Source organism: Dipodomys spectabilis, unplaced genomic scaffold (assembly GCF_019054845.1).
Source record: "Dipodomys spectabilis isolate Male_0828 unplaced genomic scaffold, ASM1905484v1 ptg000335l, whole genome shotgun sequence".
NCBI classification, from domain to species: Eukaryota; Metazoa; Chordata; class Mammalia; order Rodentia; family Heteromyidae; genus Dipodomys; species Dipodomys spectabilis.
The window spans coordinates 4,896,810-4,915,814 of record NW_024871012.1 but is presented as its reverse complement, the minus strand read 5'-3'; the positions used below and the strand labels follow the sequence as shown (position 1 = coordinate 4,915,814).

Sequence of the window (19,005 nt, the reverse complement as noted above, 5' to 3'; positions counted from 1 at the left end):
GTGTACATGTCGGCTACTCCTAGCAGATGAGCAGAACAGCTCACTAGCTACGCACCTGTGACCATATGGTGATGCCGGGGCAGCGAACAAGACATGGGCGGACACAGGGTTTGTCTTGGTAGTTGTTTGTAATGCGCTATGGGATTTCTGTGTGTGTGTGTGTGTGTGTGTTCCACCCATGGTTCATCCCGCGGTCACTGTATTTGATTTGGGTACCCTGGGTATTATATATATGTTTATTTGAACTGGGGAGGGGAAGGGGAACAACAAATGGGGTGAGACAGAGGACAAAGGCGGATCCAATGCAACAGCGATGCTCACAAGACACTGTGTTGGAAATGATCTGTGCAATTTGGCGAGTTGGAGTCAGGGGAAGGGAAAGGGAGAAAATGAGGGAAGGGGTAACAAGTTAGCCGAGCAACGCACTCATCACCTTACTTATGTAACTAACAACAACAAACCTCGTAAGTACTTGCCACGCGCCCTGGCTCACGCCTGTCATCCCAGCTACGCAGGAGGCTGAGATCTGAGGATCACAGTTTCCTCTGGGAGGAAAGTCTGTCTGTAAGATACTATCTCAAATTAAACTCCAGAAAAGCCAGAAATGGGGGTATGGCTTGAATGATAGAGCCCCAGCCTTGAGTGAGAAATCTAAAGAGACAGCACTGGGCCTAAGGCCAAGCGCCAGTACTAGCACCACAGAAAACAACACACCACACCACAATAGCCCCCTCCCCCAAGTTTTAATTCGTTCCTTCCCTCTCTTTCCTCTTCTCCCTCCCTCCTCCTCCTCTCCCTCTTTCCCTTCCTCCTTCCCTCCCTCTTCTTCTCCCTTCTTCTCTCCTTCCTCTCCCTCCCTCCTTCCCTCCTTCCCTCTCCCCCTCTCCCTCCCTCCTTCCCTCCTTCCCTCTCCCCCTCTCCCTCCCTCCTTCCCTCCTTCCCTCTCCCCCTCTCCCTCCCTCCTTCCCTTTCTCTCCCCCTCTTCCCCTCTGCCTCTCTCCCTCCTTCCTTCCCTCTTTCCCTCCCTCTCCCTCCTTCTCCCTCCCTCTCTCTCTCCCTCCCTCTCTCCCTGTCTTCCTCTTCCTTCTCCCTCCTTTTTTGGTTGATTGTAGGGTGCTGTCCCCCAGCTTTTGTGCTCAGCACTCTGCCACTTTGAGCCACAGCGCCACTTCTGGCATTCTGGTGGTTAATTGGAGATAAGGGTTTCACAGACTTTCCTGCCTGGACTGACTCTGAATGTGATCCTCAGATCTCAGTCCCTTGAGAGGTTAGGATTTCACGCATGAGCCACCAGCACCTGGCTCTTGTTTTGGTTTGTTTTTTCTTTTTGGATACAGGATCTTGCTGTGTAGCTCAGGCTGACTTTGAACTTGCAATCCACCTGTCTCAGCCTGCTGAGTGCTGAGACTACAGACACACGCTACTGTACACAGCACAATGAAGCTTATGCCTGGGAATTTAAGGATTTGGTTCCCAGAGCTTTACTCTAACATCAGGTAGTAATGGTTTACCTGATGTGTCATTGAGTTTAGAGGTGCAGGGAGATTCCCCTTCAAAGTTCAATGAACCCTGACTTGTGTAAGTTCTGTGGCGTATGGACCCATGGTTTGGGGGGGGGGGGGGGCGGTGAAGCTGCATCTAAGTATTGACCAGGAGTCTTGTTTGCATGCTTCCCATCTGTTGTATTGAGAAGACTTGTTGCAGGAAGGCCTTAGGGAACTGTGGAAGCGGTACAGCACTTGCTTTGCCACACATAGATGCAGTTTATGAAATGAGAGTGAGTGCTGTGGAGACTCTTAGAGAAGGTTGTGTTTATTGGTGTTACGGGGTGAAGGCAACTCCTGAGTGGCATTGAGGAAGGCCTTGAAGGATTGTGGTGGGGACTCTTGGTTTGAAAAGCAGTTTGGAGAAGCATGTGGATAGTATAGCCAATTTGATTTTGTTTTTACTTATTTATTTGTTTGGTTGGGCATGGGGCTTGAATTCAGGGCCTGGGTATTGTCTCTGAGCTTTTCTTCTCAAAGCTAGCGCTCTACCACTTTGAGCCACAGCTCCACTTCCGTTTTACTGGTGGCTAATTGGTGATAAGAATCTCCTGGCCTTTCCTGCCTGGCCTGGCTTTGAACCTCGGTCTTCAGATCTCACAGCCTTCAGAATAGCCAGGCTTACAGGCATGAGCCACTGGCCCTAGCTTCACCTTGATTTTGCTGGAACGCTGAAGTAGATTAGTTAATTTGGGACACCTTGTACTGGTTTTCTCAGACACAAACCTAAATTTTGTGATGAAGGCAAATTGGTCAGCATGCGTGCATCAGAGCGGGCCACGGACGTGTGCAAGGAGCGTGCAGGAAGGTCAGCAGGCCATCTGGACCCCTGCGGCCTGCGGCCTGTGGGGGAGGCTGCATGAGGGCTGGTGTGGGGACAGGTCCTGTGGGGGGGGGGGGGCTGGCCCGCGAGGGCTGGTGTGGGGACAGGTCCTTTGTGGGGGGGGGCTGGCCCGCGAGGGCTGGTGTGGGGACAGGTCCTGTGCGGGGGGCTGGCCCGCGAGGGCTGGTGTGGGGACAGGTCCTGTGCGGGGGGCTGGCCCGCGAGGGCTGGTGTGGGGACAGGTCCTGTGGGGGGGAGGCTGCATGAGGGCTGGTGTGGGGACAGGTCCTGTGGGGGGGGGGGCTGGCCCGCGAGGGCTGGTGTGGGGACAGGTCCTGTGGGGGGGGGGGCTGGCCCGCGAGGGCTGGTGTGGGGACAGGACAGGTCCTGTGGGGGGGGGCTGGCCCGCGAGGGCTGGTGGAGGGGGGGGCTGGCCCGCGAGGGCTGGTGTGGGGGGGGGCTGGCCCGCGAGGGCTGGTGTGTGGGGGGGCTGGCCCGCGAGGGCTGGTGTGGGGGGGGGGGCTGGCCCGCGAGGGCTGGTGTGGGGGGGGGGCTGGCCCGCGAGGGCTGGTGTGGGGACAGGTCCTGGACGCCGGTTTGCCCTGACCTCACTGTTGTTACAGAAGTCCAGGCTGGGAGATTCATTCATAAGTGTTTGTTGTAGCCTCGCAGGCACAAAATGTGCCTTCAGCTTTGAGCAGAAACATGATTTCTAGGTGGAAGATACAGTTAGTGCGCTCAGCTTGTCTAGTCTTCCAGAGAGGGAAAATGGAGTGTGAAAAGGCTGCCGAACTCTGACAGTGACTGAAGGGAGGCCCGCTCTCCCAACTCCCCCGCTTTGAGACGCCTGGCCTTGAATGGAAGGTGGGGAGGAGCAGTCCTGCTTGTTCATTGTGCTACATTAAGAACCTAGGAGCAGCACCCGGTGTCAAAGGCCAGGCTGACAGTACTCATGGTTACTGGGTCTGCTGTGGTTGCCCTCACCACCTGACATCCTGCCCATGGAGCTGGAGATGCTGACGTACGTCCCAGCTCCCAGAGCCCTGCAGTGCATGCCACACCCTCCCAGAGCTGGCCGGGAGAGGTGACCGCCCAGCTCAGCATTTCCGGGTCTCCAGGGCAGCCATCCTATACAAGAGGCGAGACTTGAACTCAGATCTTCTGGCTCAGATCAGGGGCCTTGGTCAAGGTAGATTAAGGTTTTATGGATCTAGCAGAGGAGAGAGACAGCTTAGATAAGATTCCCCCATTCCCCACTGATCTTGTTTCTCTTAACTTCTCCAGACTTCTTAGTTAGAAATTTCACAATTGACTTGGATTTTGATGATTCCTCATCAGGTTAAGCTTTGATCTGTGTTTGATCTATAGCCTTATTCTTCTTGCTTTAGTCATAGCTAGTCTATTACATTTTATGTTATCTTTGGTCTGTGCTGCTTTTGTTTTCCTTGTGATTGCTTTAATACAAGATCCCAACACTGGTGACTCATACTTGTAATTCTCGATACTCAGGAAAAGCTGTGACCTGAGGATTGAAGTCCAGTGCCAGCCTAGGCAGGAAAGCCATATGAGACTCTTACCCTCTAATAATAACCAAAAATCTAGAAGTAGAGCTGTGGATCAAGTACTAGAGTGTCAGACTTGAGCAAAAATACTAAGGGACAAGGCCAGGCCTTGAGATCAGGTACTAGTACTGGTCCAAAAATGATGAATCAGCGTGGATTTTTTTCTTCTGTTTTGCTTGCATTGTGTGACATGAGATGGCCCAGGAATACCTGGAACTTGAGATCTACCTGCCTCAGCCTCTTGATTGATGGGATTATAGGCTTGCCACCATATCTGGCCCAGAGTGGGACTTATGTCGTCCTCCGACTGTCCAGGTCTACCTTGAAGACAGTTTATGTACCAACACATGTGTTCTATTGCTAGGAAAAGATGAGGACATTGTTTTCTTCCTAAACCAAAATAAGGTCCAGTTGAATGAATAAAATTAAGTATAAAAAGCAGCCCTAGAGGCACCAGAAGCAAAATGAAGCATGGTTTATATAATCTTGGTGTGTTCTAATCCAAAAAGCAGAAGTGTGAGAAGGTAATTCTTCAGTTTGGCCATCTAACAGCTGAATGCTCTGTCCACCTGAAAGTCCACTTTCGTGGCTGAAAGACAAATGGCAAGCTGTGTTGAAGGGTCAGTAATTGTCTTATGTAAAGAAACACTACAAAAAGACAGTGATTAAACACCAGCAAAAAAGAGAAAGGAGAATAGGGTGGGCAGATAATACGTGAAAAGGCCTTTAACTTCAAGAAGAATCCAAGCAATGCAAATAAGAACGAGGTCATTTTTTTTTAATTTACTAGATGGATAAAGATTAAAGAAAGGTCAACAAAACCCAATATTGACTCTGGGTAGATGAGCAAGCACCGCGGGGCAGGCAGTGGGGTGAGTTTGTCTAGCTTTTCTGCTGGCACTTTGGCCGCACTGATTACAATTTAAAATGTGCAAACGCTTTGACACAGAAGTTTCACTTGCAAGGGGTCCTTTCAGAGATCTGTAGGGAGGGTTATTTGACATATAGTTTGTAATGGTGGAAAGTTAGATGGGACATAAATACCTACTAGTACCAGGAGTGCCTGAATATCATCAATATGTTTGTAGAGTGGAGTTGGTGGATATTTTCTCAGTCATATTTGGTCTTTTGACTGAAAGGGACATTGATTTGAGTGGGAGGTGTAATAGAGCACGCACAGCAGGAAACCTTTACTAGTACATTGTCTGAAATAGCTGCTTCTGCCCATACACAGTGCTGGCATGCCCTCAGTGCCTGTGGCTCTTCTTGGATGCGGATTTAGGGCTATTTTAACTGTCTTTTCTTCTTTTCTCCCACCCCCACCTCCTCCTTCTGTGTGTGTGTGTGTCTGCACGCGTGCAGGTGTGTGCGCGTGCCAGTCCTGAGGCTTGAGCGCAGCCTGGTTTTTATTTATTTTTGCTTAAGGCCAGCACTCATCACCGAGTCACGTTTGACATTTGAGGTAGTTAATTGGAGATAAGAGCCTCCCACACTGTCCTGACTAGGTTGGCATTGAACCAGGATCCTCCGGTCTTGGCCTCCTGAGCAGCTAGGATTATAGGTGTGAGCCACTTAGAACCTGGCTTTATTTAATTTTATGCTTCCCTGTCAATTACACCCCCGTGTTTGCACACTGTGTGTGTGTGTGTTTGAAATCAGTTTTTCTGTATTTTGTGATGATAAGGATCAAACCTCGGTCCTTGTACACACTAGCCAGGTAAGAGTGCCACCTGAGCACTTGTGCTTTCTATAGTCGGGAAACCATAAGAAGGAATTCACCGAGGGAACGCTGCTCCCTTAGGTGAATGCGTGTTACACAGGTGTGTGTCACGCTGCTCCACAGGAATGGAAAGCCTGTCTTGCTCTCTAGGGGCTGTGACCTTGGGTCACCTTGAGCAGGTGGTGTGCCCAGTGAGCCGGGTGGGGTCCACCAGGTTTTGTTTCTGCACCTGGCACAGATGTGCTTTTTTATTTTCCTAGCTCTCTGTGCCTGCTGTTCTAAAGCAAGGTCACTCGTTTGCTTCCCCTTCTAGGACACGTGTTCCATGGAAAGGTCTGTAACCCTGTCTCATCTGTGACCGGAGAATTGGGCTAAACTCAGTTCCAGAAAAACAGGCTATGTTAGGGGACAGAACGAGGCCCTTCCACCGGGCTGTAAAGTGCGTGGGGTTCTGCGTTACCTTGCTCTCTCTCCTGTTCCTCTCGGGTGCCCAGTTGCCTTGTAATTTTCATCTCTTGATCTGTTTTATTGTCTAATTCGGAAATAGAGGCAGCATTTGGTAAGCACAGAAAGTGATGGAATTGGTACGGCCTCTCTCCAGATCCGCTTCTGTGCCGTTCCTCAGAACTGGTTCCTCACCCTCGGAGGACAGCAGAGCTACCTGCAGCGCGGGGGTGTTGGGTGGGCTGGGGGGCTCTGTCCCCTCACCCTGGCAGGGTGGGCCTCGAGGGCTTTGCAGCAGCCCGTGTGACCCCTGCTCAGGACACCTCCAGCCTGTGTGGTGACACTGAACCCCAGGTACCCCGGGTATCAGGAACCAGTCATCCTGTTGGACTTGAGTTCTGATCTTAGTAATGTTCCTGTGGTTTGCTTGACATTTTGAGACAGAATAGGATACTAACTTGGAAGTTGGGGCGAGTTGGCAGCAAGCCACCGGGCCTTCATCCTTCCTCTAACCTGAACTCACATCTTTGAAAGCCAGGCTCTACAGCTTCTGATACCAATTTAAATGAACTTGCTATAATGGCATCAGTATGCCACCGTACACCATCATTACAAAAGCGTATTACTGGAGTTTCTAATCTCTCGATGGAAACGGCTAGATAGCCTTAAACCATGTAGATATTTCCACTCAATTAAGCTACTCGTTATCTTTTTATTAAGTGACCAATGCACTTTGCATGTGGGTTGTACTTTGCAATGGGGGCTGGGCGGGGAGGTGGGGGAGAGGGCACTGCCTTCCTCTTCTCCCGAGATAAATATCAGTAACAACCAGGAGAAACAGTCTTCTGTCTTCAGGGGAGAGTAGGGGAGAGCACCAGGTGGTGCTGCTGTGAAGTCAGCTGACTGAGTGTTGCTGGTGTGAAGTAGCTGACTGTGAGTGTTGCTGGTGTGAAGTAGCTGACTGTGAGTGTTGCTGGTGTGAAGTAGCTGACTGAGTGTTGCTGGTGTGAAGTAGTTGAGTGTTGCTGGTGTGAAGTAGCTGACTGTGAGTGTTGCTGGTGTGAAGTCAGCTGACTGAGTGTTGCTGGTGTGAAGTCAGCTGACTGTGAGTGTTGCTGTTGTGAAGTAGCTGACTGAGTGTTGCTGGTGTGAAGTCAGCTGACTGAGTGTTGCTGGTGTGAAGTAGCTGACTGTGAGTGTTGCTGGTGTGAAGTAGCTGACTGTGAGTGTTGCTGGTGTGAAGTAGCTGACTGAGTGTTGCTGGTGTGAAGTAGCTGACTGTGAGTGTTGCTGGTGTGAAGTAGCTGACTGTGAGTGTTGCGGTGTGAAGTCAGCTGACTGAGTGTTGCTGGTGTGAAGTCAGCTGACTGTGAGTGTTGCTGGTGTGAAGTCAGCTGACTGAGTGTTGCTGCTGTGAAGTCAGCTGACTGTGAGTGTTGCTGGTGTGAAGTCAGCTGACTGAGTGTTGCTGGTGTGAAGTAGCTGACTGTGAGTGTTGCTGGTGTGAAGTAGCTGACTGTGAGTGTTGCTGGTGTGAAGTCAGCTGACTGAGTGTTGCTGGTGTGAAGTCAGCTGACTGTGAGTGTTGCTGCTGTGAAGTCAGCTGACTGTGAGTGTTGCTGGTGTGAAGTCAGCTGACTGAGTGTTGCTGGTGTGAAGTAGCTGAGTGTGAGTGTTGCTGGTGTGAAGTCAGCTGACTGTGTTACTGGTGTGAAGTCAGCTGACAGTGTTGCTGGTGTGAAGTCAGCTGACTGTGAGTGTTGCTGGTGTGAAGTCAGCTGAGTGTTGCTGGTGTGAAGTAGCTGAGTGTGAGTGTTGCTGGTGTGAAGTCAGCTGACTGTGAGTGTTGCTGGTGTGAAGTCAGCTGACTGTGAGTGTTGCTGGTGTGAAGTCAGCTGACTGTTACTGGTGTGAAGTCAGCTGACAGTGTTGCTGGTGTGAAGTCAGCTGACTGTGAGTGTTGCTGGTGTGAAGTCAGCTGACTGTGAGTGTTGCTGGTGTGAAGTAGCTGACTGTGAGTGTTGCTGCTGTGAAGTCAGCTGACTGAGTGTTGCTGGTGTGAAGTAGCTGACTGTGAGTGTTGCTGGTGTGAAGTAGCTGACTGTGAGTGTTGCTGGTGTGAAGTAGCTGACTGAGTGTTGCTGGTGTGAAGTAGTTGAGTGTTGCTGGTGTGAAGTAGCTGACTGTGAGTGTTGCTGGTGTGAAGTCAGCTGACTGAGTGTTGCTGGTGTGAAGTCAGCTGACTGTGAGTGTTGCTGTTGTGAAGTAGCTGACTGAGTGTTGCTGGTGTGAAGTCAGCTGACTGAGTGTTGCTGGTGTGAAGTAGCTGACTGTGAGTGTTGCTGGTGTGAAGTAGCTGACTGTGAGTGTTGCTGGTGTGAAGTAGCTGACTGAGTGTTGCTGGTGTGAAGTAGCTGACTGTGAGTGTTGCTGGTGTGAAGTAGCTGACTGTGAGTGTTGCGGTGTGAAGTCAGCTGACTGAGTGTTGCTGGTGTGAAGTCAGCTGACTGTGAGTGTTGCTGGTGTGAAGTCAGCTGACTGAGTGTTGCTGCTGTGAAGTCAGCTGACTGTGAGTGTTGCTGGTGTGAAGTCAGCTGACTGAGTGTTGCTGGTGTGAAGTAGCTGACTGTGAGTGTTGCTGGTGTGAAGTAGCTGACTGTGAGTGTTGCTGGTGTGAAGTCAGCTGACTGAGTGTTGCTGGTGTGAAGTCAGCTGACTGTGAGTGTTGCTGCTGTGAAGTCAGCTGACTGTGAGTGTTGCTGGTGTGAAGTCAGCTGACTGAGTGTTGCTGGTGTGAAGTAGCTGAGTGTGAGTGTTGCTGGTGTGAAGTCAGCTGACTGTGTTACTGGTGTGAAGTCAGCTGACAGTGTTGCTGGTGTGAAGTCAGCTGACTGTGAGTGTTGCTGGTGTGAAGTCAGCTGAGTGTTGCTGGTGTGAAGTAGCTGAGTGTGAGTGTTGCTGGTGTGAAGTCAGCTGACTGTGAGTGTTGCTGGTGTGAAGTCAGCTGACTGTGAGTGTTGCTGGTGTGAAGTCAGCTGACTGTTACTGGTGTGAAGTCAGCTGACAGTGTTGCTGGTGTGAAGTCAGCTGACTGTGAGTGTTGCTGGTGTGAAGTCAGCTGACTGTGAGTGTTGCTGGTGTGAAGTAGCTGACTGTGAGTGTTGCTGGTGTGAAGTCAGCTGACTGTGAGTGTTGCTGGTGTGAAGTAGCTGACTGTGAGTGTTGCTGGTGTGAAGTCAGCTGACTGTGAGTGTTGCTGGTGTGAAGTAGCTGACTGTGAGTGTTGCTGGTGTGAAGTCAGCTGACTGAGTGTTGCTGGTGTGAAGTAGCTGACTGAGTGTTGCTGGTGTGAAGTAGCTGACTGAGTGTTGCTGGTGTGAAGTCAGCTGACTGAGTGTTGCTGGTGTGAAGTAGCTGACTGAGTGTTGCTGGTGTGAAGTAGCTGACTGAGTGTTGCTGGTGTGAAGTAGCTGACTGAGTGTTGCTGGTGTGAAGTAGCTGACTGTGAGTGTTGCTGGTGTGAAGTAGCTGACTCTGAGTGTTGCTGGTGTGAAGTAGTTGACTGTGAGTGTTGCTGGTGTGAAGTAGCTGACTGTGAGTGTTGCTGGTGTGAAGTAGCTGACTGTGAGGTGCTCTAAACGCTGGTGTGGCTTTCTCTTTGCAGACTGAGATCGCCAAGAGGCTGAACACGATCTGCGCACAAGTCATCCCGTTTCTGTCTCAGGAAGTAAGTAAAGCTGTTCAGCTGTTAAAGTGCAATTATGTTGCTTCTCTGTTTGCAAATTAGCTAGTTTTAAGATGTTAATTTTATCACAAGGAACAAGTGTGAAGAACATCTGTTACAGCTGAAGTGTGTAAGCCCCCTGCCATCCCGTCTGACACATCTGAAGGCTTGCTGCACAAGTGGTGGCAGACGCTCAACCCCAAGCTAATTTTTTTTCCTATGGAAAAACTGCAAAATGACTACCAAACAGAAAGCTTTCTTTATCTCTTCTTTTTTTTCCCCTTTTTTTTGGAGTAATGTAAGCTTGATAGCTTAGGATTTGGATGACCTTTTGTCTTTTTTATTGTTGGGTTTTTACTTATTTTTTGGTGAGGGGAAGGTTTGTTTAGCTTTGTGTATCAGCTGGGGCGTGAACTCAGGGTTTAGGTACTGTTCCTTCGCTATTTTTTATTAAGGCTGCTGCTCTTCTACTTGAGTTCTGGCTTTTGTTTTTTGTGGTTACCTGGTGTCTCACAGACTTTCCTGCCTGAGTAGGCTTAGAACCAAATTCTTCAAATCTCAGCCTCCTGAGTAGCTAAGATTATAGACACTCACTGGAGCCTGGCTCTCTTTTCTTTCTTTTCTTTTCTTCTTTCTCTTGCTGCGTTCAGGGTGGCACCATGGAGGCTGGCCGTGCAGGCAGACTTCCTGTTTGTAGTGTTATGTACTGCTCACACTCCTGTTGGTAGTCATACTCAGGCTGTGTCAGGCTGGAGTCACAGAGATGAGCCATTTTATTTAAGCACATTGAGGGAAAGAGCTTTGTGTAAGCAGTCAGTGAAGTTGACCCAGCATCGTCTTTTAGTTTTGCCTTGGAAGGCTGGCTTTCTGGGTATAAGCTGCTGAATGTGTCTGAGTGTTCTTGATAGGGAGGAGAGCTCTGTGAGCAGGGAGTTGGAATACCAGGGTGTCATCCGTGTTGATCACTGCCAGCTGTTCATTAGATTTTAGTGCTGTCGATCCCAGTCCTATCAAATTGACTTGTGGCTGCATATTTACTTGTGAATGGAATTGGGTAGTACCCAAACTAAGGGAATCTTTCTATCACAAGTCAAAGGGCTAAAAGAAAAAGAGAAATTCCTAGAGTTGCCTAATTAATCCAGCAAAAAAAAAAAAAAAATACAGAAGTAGAAGTGTCCCTTAAGTGGTAGAACACCAGCCTTGAGAGAAAAAGCTGAACAAGAGCATGGGGCCCTAGCTTGAAGCCCTAGTACCAGCACAAACACCAAAACAATGTAATTGCTATAAGCTTAATCTAACAAGCTCTCTTCTCAAGTTCTTTTTGAGGCTCTATACCACTGGAGGCTAAATCCCTGCCCCATAAGTAAACAGGCTTGCATTTCTGCCTGAACCAGCCTGGATTTTGGTCCTCCTATTTCTGTCTCCCACTAGTTAGGATAACAGGTGTGCCTGCCACACCCACCTTGTTACTGGTTGAGGTGAGGATCTGCTGAGCTTTTAAGGGGCTAGACTCCAAGGCTGGTCTCAGCTCCTCCAGTAGCAGGGATTCCAGAATGAGGCAGCTTTTCCAGCTTAACCCTGTTGTCTTTTTGCCTGCAGCTCTTTTTGTTATTAGAATGAACAAGGAAGTTCTTGGCTGTTGCTAACACACGTTCCTCTTGTTTTCAAAGCATCAACAACAGGTGGCCCAGGCTGTGGAGCGCGCCAAGCAGGTGACCATGGCAGAGCTGAACGCCATCATCGGGGTACGTGGCCTTCCAGGTCTACCTCCTACAGTGTGTATCACCAGCTTTCACTTCTTACTAGTTTGATGGCTTAGCATGTATATGAACATAATTTAATGTTGACTGACTTGAGAAGGGAAAGGTGGGTGGGGTGGGTTTGAGTGTCTACTGAGATGCACAAGGGAAGACCATAACATCAGGACCCATGATAGAGAGATTTTAGGAGGGGGGACGGAAAACAAATCTGTGTTCAAGTGGGAAAATAGCCTCTAGTTCGTCCTGGGCCACTTAAAACCACCGATAGTCAAGTGGAAGCTTTAAGTGTGCGTTTTGAATACTTTTTCTTGCTTTCCAGCTGCAAACATTCAGTCCCTGTGAGGTCAAGATGGGTCCCGAGCTCTCGCTGCTGTTGCTTTTTGCTTCCTAGGGTATTCAGACTTTTGTGACCGTGCCTTCCCCTTTTGTGTGTGTGCCCTTCCATGAATTTTTAAGTGGCCCACCAATGAAAAGAACGCTCCCCAGCCATGGAAGAAGTGCTGATTGTCTGCCCTGTGCTCTAGACTGTGGGTGGAGCTCAGTCAGCACTCGGTGCCGCCGCGGCTTGTCAGTCTCAGGTCGCTTCCCTGTGTGAAGGGACTCCGTGAGTGTGCTATGCCTGTGTGCCCTCCTTCGGCCCGGGCTTGCCCCCCACCTGCCCGCCCGCAGCAGGACCCGGGGATGGTTCTCATGTGCTCTGCTCCCTTCCAGAGGAAGGGAAGGCGGGCGCTGAACAAGGGAGGGTCCTTTCTGATTTTATTCATGTGTGAGTGCCCTGAGCGGATTCAAAATCACTCATTTATCAATTTATGTTAATTGCTGTGAGAAGATGCCCTGCTGGTCTTTATAGTCCCCTCAGACACTTTGTAATGATAATTAGACATGCTGCTGTACGGATTAGGAGTGCCACAGTCCAAAGCTGGCCTTGGACAATGGAGCCAGTTAATCCATCAGGGCTTAAAATTACATCCCAACTGGAGATGGAGAAAAAACATAAGAGCCAGGGGATTAAAGAGTGAGCCTCAGCTTGAAAACTCTCCTTTCATTGGTTTCTCAATTGCAGATCTGCAGTGGGGTTGTCTGTGGTAAGCTATTGGCAGTCAATTAGGTGAAATAAACTGGGAGGGTGACCTTCATTTCCTTTTAATAGCTTTTTCCTCCCTGAAATGGGGAGCTTCCGTGGATTTTCAGCTTAAATTTTATTCAAGCTGCTTTATTACACTTGACAGCTTAGCTCTGCATAAACAGTCTCCCTCCTTGCCCCCACATCTCCGCTCAGCCTTTCTTCCCCTTCACATTTTTTTTTGACTGTTACTTAGTGGGTTCTCTAATCACATTCAACAAAAAAACACAATTACATCTGCATTTGTCTCCTGCCTTCTGTAATGAATTGCTTTATTTCAGAGATCAAATCAAATATTCACCGGTACTTTTGCATGTACTGTGTTTGATTAGCAGAGACTAATAGGGAATTGTACTTGTAGCTGGAGCACAGAACATTTTTTTTTTTTTTAGCCCAAATGAATGAGGATAGAAAAGCCTGTTTTGATTAAAAGAAAACATATGCAAAGAAGCCCTCAGGTACCCAGCTCAACTTCATGGAACATGTTTGGTTTCTGGTGGGCTCTAAGTCGTCATGTGTAATTTTTCTTTTGTTTCCTGTTAATGCTGGGGATTGAACCCAGGGCCTCACACATGGTAGGCAAACAAGCAGCTACATGTAACTTTACAGTAGTAAAAGACTTTATTTAAATTCTGAAAGGCACAGCCTAGCCCCTGTGAATCTCTTTTGGACCTACACTTTGAAAAGGGGGAGATTGTATTAACCAGATGTTTGTAGATAATACCCATTTTGAATGGAAACAGAAGATAAAAATAGCACGTTGTTTTAGAAGGGCGGCTGAAGCACCAAGTGTCTGCATGGCTTCAGTCCCGGAGCAACGTTGAGATTACACAGGCTGATCAGCTCTGACAGCATGGCAGCAGTGACCGGAATTGGTGCGTTGGGCCCAGCGCAAGGCTCATATCCTTTGTGCGTCTTCAGACATCTTGGGCATGCGCAGTTTTTATCTTTGAAGTTTTTGGGTCAGTCTATTAATTTGTGTCAGAAGGTGCTTTTAAAGTCCACAGTTATCAATAATTATCTTGCACCGTACGATTCGTGCTCTGGCACATGCTTGCTTGCTTGTTGCTTGAAAGGAATTGTGTGCATCCTGGAAAATCGAAGTAGCATAAAATTGAGTTGACAATGCAGTGGACCTTTGCACCCCTTCATTGAACATGCAGTGTGTCAACCTGTCTCCCCAGAGGGGCGGGGCACCGGGAGACTGTCTGTTCCTACAAGCAGCAGCTGTGGCAGGGCACGTGCAGCCGGGTTTGATAGCAGCTGTCAGTACTGTTCAGGGACCAGCCTAAGGGAAAGAACCATGGGAGACCAGGCTCTTAGTCTGCCTGGACTTGGAGGCTAAGCAAAGAAGTAGTAATTTAGTGGTTTAGACATCTATTAGAGGGTGAGAGATCATGGAGGGAGTACCCTTTAAGATGCAAATGAGTCGAAACATTCTCATTCCCCAGAAGGAACTATCAAGGAGCTTCTTGCTTGACAGGGCTGATGATATTTCTCTTTAGCAAACCTGAAGGAGGTTCAGTCTTCTCAAGGACACAGAACTCTCAGGTGAGCTCAGCCTGTGTCTGGGCCTGTGGTGCTAGGGAGGAGGAAGAGAGGAAGCTGTGATTTCTCTGTTCTCTCCTTATTAGTGAGTGGATGATGCCTGTTTCTCCCCAGCATAGAAATGTTTCCACATTGCACAGAAATGCTGAATTTTAACCGTGTCCCCCTTGTCTTTTATATAGAATACTGATCCTTAAAGTACCACTTGTTCGGCGGTACTGAACTATTTTTGATAGACTGTCTATCTTTAATTTGTTTTTGTACCAGTTCTGGAGCTTAACTCAGAGCCTCATGTTCTCCTTGGCTGTTGGGTTTGGCTTACGGGTGGAGCTCTGCTACTTGAGACACGCCTCCACTTCACTTCTCTGATTTTACAGGTTCATTGGAGATAAAAAGTCTCCCAAGACTTTTCTGTCCAGGCTAGCTTAGCACTTTGATTCTCAGACCCCAGGCTCCTGAGTTGGTAGGATTACGGGCGTGAGCCGCTGACGTGCTCCCCCTTTTTGGGTCGTGCTCTACCATTTGAACTATGCCTTCAGTCTCTTCTGCACTGGGTGTTTCCAAGGTCGGGACTGTCCTGGCTTGGGACCTCCTTGCTTCGGCCTGTGAGTGCCGCTGCCACTGCCAGGACTGGAGTCTCACAGTCCCCCCCCCCCCCCCCCCCCGCCCCCCAGGCCGACCTGGATGCCTGCTGGGCGTGTCAGGGGCACAGATCTCCAGTGCGCAGTTTGATCACTTCCCACACCTGCCCAGTACTGGTGCTCCTCTGCTTTCTCACCTTTAAAAGAAGGCGGTGGTTCTCTGAGTGAAAAGTGAAAAACAACACTCGCACACAGAACCCCCTCCCCCAGTAACATTAGTAGTTGGTTGAGTGTGGTTTTCTTTTTAAAAGAAAAATGATTGCACGGTTGCTTATTGTTTCTAACCACTTGTTGCCCAGCTTCGTGTGTGTCATGGTCATACTTGCATTTGCATTGGTGCTCTGGGTAAAGCATAGGGACCGGCGGGCCGGACGCTCACTGCCCTTCCTGGCTTTGTGAGCCTTCTGAGTGCCCCATCTGCAGTGGGTCGTAATGTTGTAATGTCTGCCAGAGCTGCTTTCCTGGGTACAGGAATTGGCTAGTAGCCTTCACCCGTGTGGACCCAACTCCTTGACCTGGAAAGGGTTGGCAGTCGACTGTGGTTTCTTGTGTCCCTGGGCCCTGGTTGGTGATTCCTGTGAGCACCTGGTGACCATGCCCCTTTCCTCTCCTGGTGGTGGTCATGGCTGTAGGTTGGAGAATACACCCAGTCAGATGCTCTGCCATTCAGTCTTACGTGCCTGCCTTTTTATTTACTTTTATTTTCATTATGTAAAATTTTTGATCCAGGACTGGGGCTTGAACTCAGGGTGTAGGTGCTGTCTCTTTGTTTTATTTTTTTTGTTCAAGGTTGGTGCTGTACCCCTGAGCCACAGCTCCACTTCTCATTTTTTGTTTTGTTTTTACTGCTTAATTGTCGATAAGAGTCTCATGAACTTTTCTGCCTGGGCTGGCTTTGAACTGTGATCCTCAGATCTCAGCCTCCTGAATAGCTAAGATGACAGGTGTGAGCCACTGCCCAGCATAATTTTCTTTTTTTTAAAATTTAATTTTTTTGTTGGTCCTGGGCTTGAACTCAGGGTCTGGGTGCTGTCCCTGAGCTCTTTTGCTCAAGACTAGTAGCACTCTACCACTTTGAGCCACAGCTCTACTTCCGTATTCTGGTGGTTAATTGGAAACGAGTGTCATAGGCTTTCCTGCCGGGCCTGGCTTTGCACGGTGATCCTCAGATCTCAGCCTCCTGAGTAGGTAGGATGACAGGCGTGAGCCACCAAGGCCCAGCATAATTTCCTCTTAATAAGTACCCAGCATTGCCGTTTGCCTTTCCATGAACAGACAAGTACAAAATGAGAGGAAAAAGTAAAGTTTTGAGAACACAGAGAGCTCAGGGGGAAAATGTGAGGACAAGACCTTGTTGGCTTCCTCCTCCTAGGTGAGGAGGCCAAGCCACCCTTTGCGGACAGAGCGCAGGGGCGGCTGTGGTGGTGATGGGGGGAGGCGGAAGCCGAGAGCCAGGCCAGGGGCTTGTGGGCTTGTCCTTCATCCACACAATGCCAGGCGTTTGATCAGCTGTGAGAACGCTTGAGTACCTTCCTATGCCCCCATGCTTTGAACTTGGTGAACGCAAGGAAGTAGGCAGCCTTGTTTTCCTCCCTAATTTACCGGGCAGAGTCTACAGCAGCTCTGGATATTGGTGAAATTTGTATTGTCTTACTTCACAGACAAATTTATAAGTCTGTATTTTTAAAACAGCTCAGTGTGAAAATAAGGGAAGTGAGGGTATGGTGCTATGTCAAGACTGTGTGTTTGGAACAGCTGTGGAATGAACTCTGGTGCCTGCAGAAGGAGACTGTGTCCTCGAGATTGAGTTGTAGACGGAAGGACTGCCTGGCTCTGTGTGGGATGATTGGTTTAAGGATTAGCCAACGGTAGGTTATTCTTGTCCTTTGCCTGTAGCTGTCAGCTGTCTAGGGGATGGATTGTAGTGTGTGAATTTAAGAGGATGAGGTAGCCTCTTATTTCTTGAGCATGCAGCTAATCCCTGGAAAAGCCCACAGTAACCCTGCCGTAAGTTTCCTTATAAAACAAATTCACCCTGGGAGAATAATGCATATCCTGTTACGCAGCAGAGAAGACTAACAACATGGATCTTCTAAGTCTACTAGCATGTTTAGTGACCTTCCTTCTACTGTAACTCTTATAACCCATCCCTTTATTAAATTTCCGTAAGAAAGGAGCAGTAAGTGAAAGGAAGTTGATCTTGATGCCTGCGCTTTTTCCTTTGGTCAAGTTGTTTGTTTTTCCACTTGAGAGTACAAGGTGTCTGACAAGTGCAGTTTAGCCACAGTATCTAGATACTCCGGTTAAGTCTTTGCGCTTTTTAGTCATTAGTAAAGTTGCTGATGCACTATTAATGTATGGTGTGTGTGTGTGTGTGTGTGTGTGTTATTTTTTGGTGCCAGTACTGGGGCTTGAACTCAAGGCCTCTTGCTCTCACTTAAGTGCTTTTCCTTGTGGCTATGGTTGGCACTCTGTCATTTGAGCCACAGTTCCACTTCTGGCTTTTTGCTGGCTAATTGTAGATAAGGGTCTCACAGAGTTGCATGCCCAGATCATGGCTTTGAACTGTGATCCTCAGCTCTCAGCCTCCTGAGTAGCTAGTGTGAGTCACTGCCATCCGACTTTATGTTTAACTTTTCGAGCAACAGGCATCATGTTTTCCAGTGTAGTCTGTACCCTTTCACATCTCCACACTAGTGTATAAAAATTCAGTTGCTCAGACTGGAGGCATGATTTAAGTGATAGAGCACCAGCCATGAGCAAGAAAGCCAAGGATGGCCCTGGGTTTAAGCCCACTTCGTACAGGCACAAAAAGAAACAACAAAGAACCTGAGCCTGTTAGGCATGCACCCTGCTCGAGCCACATGAGCCCTTCCTCTTTACAGCTTATCCTAAGGTGGTATCACCTCCTAGATTTAACTTGCATTTCCCTCCTAGCTGACGACGGCTTTGAACCCAGTACATCATGGGTTCTTCACAAAAGTGGCTTTCTAAAACATTTAAATCAGGCTCTTTAAGTCCTGGAGCTCTGGTCTTCATCCGAGTCCCGAGGGCCCTGGAGTGGAGGAGGACCAGCCGGACGGTGATCGTGCGGAAGAGCCAGGCCTGGGAGCTGGGCTGGCATGCAGAAGCGACCTCTGTTTCTTGGAGGTGTGCCTCTTGCCTGCTCCGGCTGTCGTCCTCCCCCTCTAGAGTGTAGAGGGGGACTGTACACGCCAGTGTACCGCTTGATGTGTTGATGGTCATGGTGAAATGATGTTCGCGGGTCTGTCACCTTGCCGTGGTCAGGGTGTGGTGAGTGTGTGTTGAGAACACTTAGGATCTACCCTCTACCTATCATCACCACCCTGTATGTGAGCTTTCTAGAACTTACTCATCCTGTACAAACCCTCTGTCCCTCTTTCTGTACCAGTGGCCCTTGTGCTTTCCTCTGTACTTGTGTTTTAAGGTTGACATACACAGGGGGACCATGGAGTATGTCTTTCTTGAGTCTGGCTTATCTTGATGTCCATGTAATCACAAAACAGCGGTGAGGTTTCCTGCCTTTTTTGTCTATGTGTGTGAATGTGCGCATCTGTTACACATGTTACACACTAGCAAGGTTTCACACATGTAGCCCAGGCTGGAACTTCTGTGGTCCTGCATCAGCCTCCCCAGTACTGGAGTCGGAGGTGTGTACTCCCGTGTCTGGCCCTTTTCCTGCTTTTTAAGACTCGAGGCGTATTCTTGTGTGTGTATACACATTTTCTTTATCCACAGTCATGCTGTAGTGAACTTGAGAGTGCACTTGTCCCTTTGAGACATCTCCTTTAAATATATGACCACAAGTGAGATTGCTGGCTTACAGGGTAGTTGCATTTTTAATTTTTTGGGGAACTTGCGTAGTGTTTACCAGCTCCTGGGCCACGGCACAGGGTTTGTACGTGCTGGCCTTCTGATACTAGCCGCCATAAGAGGTGGTGTTGATTTGTATTTCCTTGATGACTGTGATGTTGCGCGTTCTCCATAGACTAGCTGGTCATTTATATGTCTTTTGAGAAGTGTCTGTTTAGGCCTTTCATCCATTTATTTAGTGGAGTTATTGTAGCTTTTAACAAATACTGATTTCTTTTTCCT

The 19,005-nt window shown here is 48.7% G+C and overlaps 1 protein-coding gene across 8 annotated transcripts in view; it reads left to right on the top strand.

Annotated features, from left to right (window-relative positions):
• The window catches only part of Tle1 (TLE family member 1, transcriptional corepressor), a 119,407-nt gene that overhangs the window by 28,198 nt on the left and 72,204 nt on the right, over nt 1-19,005 (top strand). For 5 of the 8 annotated variants that reach the window (XM_042665589.1, XM_042665584.1, XM_042665588.1 and 2 more), the window contains exons 5-6: nt 9,758-9,820; nt 11,488-11,592. In XM_042665589.1, the coding sequence (XP_042521523.1) occupies nt 9,758-9,820; nt 11,488-11,592 (168 nt within the window). The remainder of the gene's footprint in view (nt 1-9,757; nt 9,821-11,487; nt 11,593-19,005) is intronic. The other 3 variants (XM_042665590.1, XM_042665587.1, XM_042665586.1) reach the window with 1 other exon arrangement.